This window comes from Sturnira hondurensis, unplaced genomic scaffold, assembly GCF_014824575.4.
Source record: "Sturnira hondurensis isolate 20B ecotype Veracruz unplaced genomic scaffold, ASM1482457v3 Scaffold0016284, whole genome shotgun sequence".
Taxonomy (NCBI): domain Eukaryota; kingdom Metazoa; phylum Chordata; class Mammalia; order Chiroptera; family Phyllostomidae; genus Sturnira; species Sturnira hondurensis.
Window position 1 is genome coordinate 172,525 of NW_028088915.1, and position 6,767 is coordinate 179,291.

At 51.8% G+C, this 6,767-nt stretch overlaps 1 protein-coding gene across 1 annotated transcript; it reads left to right on the top strand.

Annotated features, from left to right (window-relative positions):
• Window positions 1-1,371: 1,371 nt before the first annotated feature.
• CALML3 (calmodulin like 3) lies at window positions 1,372-1,953 on the top strand. Its single transcript, XM_037065897.1, has one exon. It carries the CDS (start codon window positions 1,504-1,506, stop codon window positions 1,951-1,953), a length of 450 nt encoding a protein of 149 aa, XP_036921792.1. The 5' UTR covers window positions 1,372-1,503.
• The last annotated feature ends 4,814 nt before the right edge of the window (window positions 1,954-6,767 follow it).

A 6,767-nucleotide genomic window follows, 5' to 3' on the forward strand; every position in this document is an offset into this window, starting at 1 on the left:
ACACTCTGTTGACTACTGTAGTTTTAGGGTAAGTCTTGAAGTCAAGTAGTATCTATCAGTCCTCCCACTTTGCTCTCGCTCAACATCGTTCTGGCTTTCTTGGCTTCTCCCAGTTCGCCACAGGCAAAGCATCCTCTTCTCACTCTGTGGGTGGCCATTTGCCTGGGAGTTGGGAGGAGTCTGTGTGCTCAGTGAATTCCCCATCACCTTCTTAAGAATATCTCCTCGTAAAAATACCCCTTACTTCAGTGCCAGCTCCCCCCAAACCAGGGGCCCAGACTTTCAGACATGCCTTTGCTTAAAACACCCAGGCATTCCCACTGATGAGAGAATAAAATGTGAGTTCCTCACTGTCCTACAACACCTCCCTTGTGTGCCATTCCTCATCTTCTTCTTCCCCATCACCCATTAGGCTGCAGCCACACCGGCCACCGTTATGTCCCTTGGCCATGCCAAGCCATCTCCCACCCCTGACTTTGAGCTTCCTCAGCCTCACTGCCTGGAAAGCCTCTTCCCCACCCCCTTCAGGTCACCCCTCAAGTGTCATCTCTGCTGAGAAAATTTCCTTCACCTTTATCACTATAGGAGTAATGTCCCCATGTTCTCTCCATCATCACCTCTTTTATTTCCTTCATAGAATTTATTGAAAATATCCAAGTACCTTGCTTGTTCACTTAGTTGCTAACTAGCTGTCTTACAGATGGAACAGACGCTTCTCGAGCACTTGGAATGGCTGATCTTGTTCACAGCTCTATTTCCAGATTCTAGGGTAAAATCTGCACATAGTAGTCTCTCGATAAATATCTACAAATGAATGAGTGAATGAATGAGTTAGAGGAAATCTTCCATTCATGCTTTTTTTCTGAAGTTAAAAGGACAGGCTGCTTTCTACCTAAAAAACAAAAAGTTCTGTTCTCTTGATACCCTCTTGCGAAGCCTAAGACCTTCTTTTAGGCATTGGAAACCAAAAACAAGGAAAGAAAGTTCCTTTCAGGCAAAGGCAACGTCTGCTTTTCCTCTTGCCAAAAACCTCAGCTGAAGGGGAGAAAGGGCGCAGGGCAGGTTATTTTACTGAGTGAAGAATGTGAGGATTGGAGAGGAGGGAAGGAAAAAAAATTCAAGGAGGAAAAACCCAAATCAGTCTCTCTAGAGGTTGTCCAGCACACCTCACTGAAGGTATCCTTGTGGTGGGTCCTGACAGCTGAGTGACGGTGGGGTGGAGAGTTGCAGCCTTTCACACACAGGCGCTGGTGTCAGCTCAATTAGCCGACCAGCTTCATTCCTGGTCCTGGACTCCTGTTCCAACAGGACCTGGCCTTCAGGCAACACGGGGGAGCGGGGCGGGGGGGGGGGGCGGGGGGGTGAGTCTGAATGGTGAGTGAGAGCCCTGCTCCTTCTTAAGCGCCCGTGAGTCAAGCCAGGGCTGGATCGCCAGCCTGCCTGCCAGCTGTCCTGCAGAGCTAGGAGAGGAGCCCGGAGCTCGCACCTGCATCCACAACTCCCATGGCCGACCAGCTGACGGAAGAGCAGGTGGCAGAGTTTAGGGAGGCCTTCTCCCTGTTCGACAAGGACGGGGACGGCACCATCACCACCCAGGAGCTGGGTACCGTCATGAGGGCCCTGGGCCAGAACCCCACGCAGGCCGAGCTCCAGGGCATGGTGAGTGAGATCGACCGGGATGGCAACGGCACCGTGGACTTCCCAGAATTCCTGGGCATGATGGCCAGGAGAATGAAGGACAGGGACAACGAGGAGGAGATCCGGGAAGCCTTCCGCGTGTTCGACAAGGATGGCAATGGCCTGGTCAGTGCAGCCGAGCTGAGGCATGTGATGACCAGGCTGGGGGAGAAGCTGAGCGACGAGGAGGTAGACGAGATGATCCGGGCGGCAGATGTGGATGGGGACGGGCAGGTCAACTACGAGGAGTTCGTCCGCATGCTGGTCTCCAAGTGAGGGGCAGGCAGGTGCCGCAGCCCCGTCAGGCTGCCCCACTCCGTTTTGCTGGGGATCTATCTGCCTCTGGCTGCCTCAAGAGCCTCGGACCTCTCATTGCTTCCTCCACCCACCAGCGTCCCCCAGCACTGCTTCTTCTTGGGCAAGGTGAAGTCAGGCCCTGTTTCTGCATCTCACTCTGTCTCCTGTTTCCTGCCAACCTCCCCCACCCTGTTCTCACCCAGAGTGACACAAGCTACTGCAAGCCCAGCAAACCCTGGGTGCTCTGTCCCTCAGGATTAGAAGGAAAAGGATGGCTTTCCACATGGACAATGAGCAGAAGGATCAGAAAGTTGTGACATCACAGAGTCCTCTGGGCAGGGTCCCTAAAAGGCACTTGGCACTCGGACCTGGGCAGCTGTAGCCCTCAGACTTCATCTGCTGCAGGTGAAAGAAATCTCGCCCTGGCCTGAGGGTGATGATAGAGACTCTGACAATGGAGACCAGGCCTCCTGAGAAACAGCACTTCCCTTCCACAGGGTGCCCGCCTGTTCCTCCCTGTCTTCACCAAACCTCTGTGATTCATCTTTTGAAGGTGGGAGTAAAACCAGATTCAGTTGTGACATGTCTGTATTCATCTACTTGGAGGGAAATTTTAATGAAAGGGAGAAGGAAGCCGCAGGGGGAATAAATGCTTCTGTTCCTATAATGTTTCTTTTTTTCACCCCCCGGAAATGATCTTTGTTAAGTCCAGGGTTGAAATGATGTCGGAATCTCCACTTTTGAGTCTTTTGAAAATGCAGTGAAGTCTTGTCTTGGTGGGTATAGTGTAAAGGGAGAAATCTGAGTAAGGTAAATTTTCAATTTTTATTTCAAATTAAATGAAATAATCAGCAGCAGGCAGTGGTTGAAACTCCATGCAGCCTCCTCAAGATCAGAGGCAATTATAGCCAGAAAGATGCTCTGATCACTGTTGGTGCTTCTCCTACATTCACTCCCTGGGGCTGTGCTGAGTCTGTGGTTAGAAGAAGGTGAGGGGTAGAAAGTGCTAACTGTGTGTCCAGTGTGTGGGGGGGTAAGAGCCAGTTGCTTGCTTGCTACCAGAGGTCACATCAGATAACCCGGAGGTTGAAGGAGTCTCCTTAGAGATTATTTTAGTTTCAAAGGGGCCCATGTGTTGGGGGGCAGTCAGGCCCCACCCCCACCCCCACTACACTGGGGCTTATCAGAATTGACCACCAGCCCTGGGACAGTCACAAAGCAGCCAGCCAATCTTGGATAAGTCCTTCTTCCTTGACAGCCCCTCCCCACCATGTGTGTTTCCTCTTATGTAAAATGAAGAATATAGGGTCAGATAGACAGGGACTTCAGGCCTTGTGATTCTTGTCGTTGACTGTGTTCAAATCCCTTAGCCTCACCGCGATGAGGCCTGACACTCACGCAGCCCCTCCCAGTGGCCGGGCACAGTTGTGAGTGCTCTGCGTGCACGGTAAGCTCACTGCTATACTAAGGAGTAGCTACTATTAATGGCTTCCCATCTCACCAATGAGAGAGCTGAGGCACAGAGAGCTCAGGAAACCAGCTCAACGTCCCACAGCTGGTAAGTGACAGAGATGGGTTCGATGCAAGAGCAGTGTGCCCTTGACACTCACTGCCACTCCACGCCTCTTTGCCTCCACTGTGACCTAATGATTGTCATGCTGCCTCTCTTGGGCATTTGTAGGGATTAGAAATAGTCTTAAAACTCCTGGCATGCAGTTGGTGCTTAACACACAGCAGCTACTATGCTATCACCTGTGGAATCCTCCTGCCTCTCTAACACTGGGACTTGGCAACATAGTTCCACCCCTGGGAATAGTCCAAGGGAAAAGATGAGGCCAGAAGAGGGCAGGAGCTGAGGGGGCTTCAGGGGCAGGGGTCAGGTGGAACTGGCCCCAGTGCCATGCAGCTGTGAGGCCAGGGGTGGAAGAGGAGGGTGGCGCTGTGGCCTGGCTTCGCAGACTGGACCTGTGAGCCAGTCCTCTCTGCAGTCCTCAGCAGTCGGGATCAGCTGCACACCTGCATGCGAAGTCGGGAACAAGCCCATGAGTGAAGGACAGAGCATCCAGATGTCACTGGACACAGCTCCCTCAGGGCACCGGTGAGCATAAAAACCAAGCTAGTCGTCACCTCAGAGGTTCAGACATTCATTTAGTTCCACCTGCCAGAGGAAACATTGACTTCACCCCCAGGGATGAATGTGATCCTGATCTCAGTGTCTTTATGGGGCATCTCCTAAATGCTTCAGGATGGAAAAGAACAGGTGGGAAAGGATGGGGTCAGGGTCTCCCTCCATGACCAGTGTCAACCGGTCTGGAATAGTCAGCCTACGCCTGGCTGGGCAGTCGGCATTCTGCCCCCTTCTTTCCTGGTGTCAGCCTCACTAACCCCTGGGCAGTGCAGAGACCTTTATGCCTGCTTACCTTCAGCTGGAAGGCCAGAAAGTGTCTCTGTGGGCTTCTGCCTAGGCTTCTGGTAATATAACAAATTCCTCTGTATTTGTGTTTTAACACACTTGAGAGATTTTTAGAGAATCTGTGGGGCCAGGGCAGGGATTAGACCGGTATATGGAAAGATCCCCTGACAAGCTCTGAACCCCCTTAGGCGTTCCAGTGACAGCCCCAGAAGCTGGGTCACAGATGGGGCACAGACAGGCTTGACGGAGGTGTCCATTTCTCCCCCATCTCCAGAGAGACCTCAGGCCATCCGCCCTGTCATTGCCACCACCGCTCTCGTGACTCTAAGCGTCATGTAGGAATCATATCCCTGTGGGGGCCTTCAAATGCAGATTGGTAATAAACAGAGTTCTCTTCTTTCCACATGGGAAATCTAAGGTGACATGGTCAAGGCAGTCCCACAGAGTTGAATATGCTTCCTTCCCTCCCTTGGGTTTACATTACTAAATACAATTTTTTTAAAATGGTTTTTCCAACTTCCTTGCTCAGTTGAACAAGATCATCAGCCTGCTTGGCCACGTGCTATAGCCCTTCCCCCAACCTGGCAGGTTAGGGACGGGGCTGCCAGGCCCAAGGGGGACAGGGTTGGGTAGACAAGCCCTGATTCTAGGGCAGTCCCCTGCTTTGGCAGCCTTGCTGACCCTCCCCACAGGCACCAACCAAGCCAGCTCAGTGCATCCTGTCACACATCAGCATGGACTCAGGGCCCAAGAGCACACCTTCACTCTCTCCAGCTCTCGCTCCATCTTCTTTTCCTTCTTCTTCCCCATGCTGCCAGGACTTGTTCTGTCCCCAGACACCTAGATAAATGTCTGGTTGATAAAGTACAGTTACCATAATCACCAGATGTAGTTGCCTGGCCTAGTTAGGAAAGGCAGGGAAGGCCAGGGGGCTGGAGCCTCAGAAAGGAGCCACCGGGTACTCCCTAACCAGGGCCTGGGAGGGAGGAGCTGGCTGCAGATCCATGCCCCTCACCCCCTGTTCTCCTGGAACAGACTTTGAGGCAGTTCTCACCCACATTTCTTCCTCTCACTGAATAACTGGACTTAAACAGCTAATTCCCTTTATCCACCCCCACCAAAGGTGCTATCTGACTGCTGCTCAGAACATTCCATCTGTCCTTGAGGAAGGAATTTATAAATATTGCCTCCACTTCCATGTGCTTGCAGCAAGCTTCTCATAAATCAGGGCTGAGGCTCCCGGACCTCCCAGACTATATAAAGCCATCCCTCTGCCTCCTGGGTTCCAATTTTAAATCAAGCAAAGCTCAGCCCTGCCGGCTCCTGTTGATCCTCATGGATTCCAAGGGCCACTCAAAGGCTCCCGAACCAGGAGGCTAAAAATGACTCTGTTGTTCCCACTGGAGAAATTTAAAATTAAAACTCACATGTGGGGTAGAGACTGCTTCATGATAAATGGAAGCATATATGTGTATATGTGCATATATACTCACACCTATTAAAAGGCCTGGGTGTACCCCACCTACTACCCTCTACCATTCTGCTCTTCTGATGGTTGTTTCCATAGCAACCAGCTTCTCAGGAGCCTGGACCCACCCAGAGAGATGAGACCTGAGCTTGGAGCAGCTGGTTAGTAAAAGGACTACACTGCCCTCTTGCCAGGTGTTGGGTGCTGGGGACTGGGGGGACTGGAGCACCTCACTCCAAGTGCAGGGAAAGTCAGGGAGTGGTCATGGAGATCTGGAGAGGAGGGCAGTGTTTCCGTCCTCTGAAGAGAAAGTACCAATGGGGACAACCAAAGAAGGAATCTTATAGTCCCATAACCACCCTCTCAGGTCTTCCGTTTCTTACTAGTGTGCCTCAGAATACTGGGGACAAAGGAGCTAGGCACTTAGTCCAGAGGAGGGGCAGCTTCTCTAGGCTAAATACCATGTGGCCCCAGGCTGTCTTGGATGATTGCCTGGTGCTGCCCTGCAGACCTGGGGTGACTGGATAGCAGTGGAGTGAACCTTGTGGAAACTGACCCTGTGCAATTCTGCCAGCCACGGGGAGAAGCTCATCTCCCTTGTCACCTGCTGAGCTGATCTCATCTACAGCCCACTGTGTACCCTGAGGATGCTGGTTCTGAGGCTCCCAGGAAGCACAGCTCTCACCGAGGGCACACTTACATGCAGGGACCAGACTGTGTGACATGCTTATGGTGCACCGCATTAGCTCATTGAATTTTCAAAACAAGAGGGTGTGGCTGCCACTGTTTTAGCTCACTTTAGAGAAAAGAATATTGAGATCTCGATAGTTTAAATAACTCCCCAAGATTACCTATCTGGTAAGACAGGGTTTGAACCCAAATCCAAAGTCAGCATCCTTCCCACCACCAAAG

Coding starts and splice junctions, on each gene's coding strand:
- CALML3 (XM_037065897.1), top strand. CDS start 1,504: ATGGCCGACCAGCTGACGGAAGAGCAGGTGGCAGAGTTTAGGGAGGCC.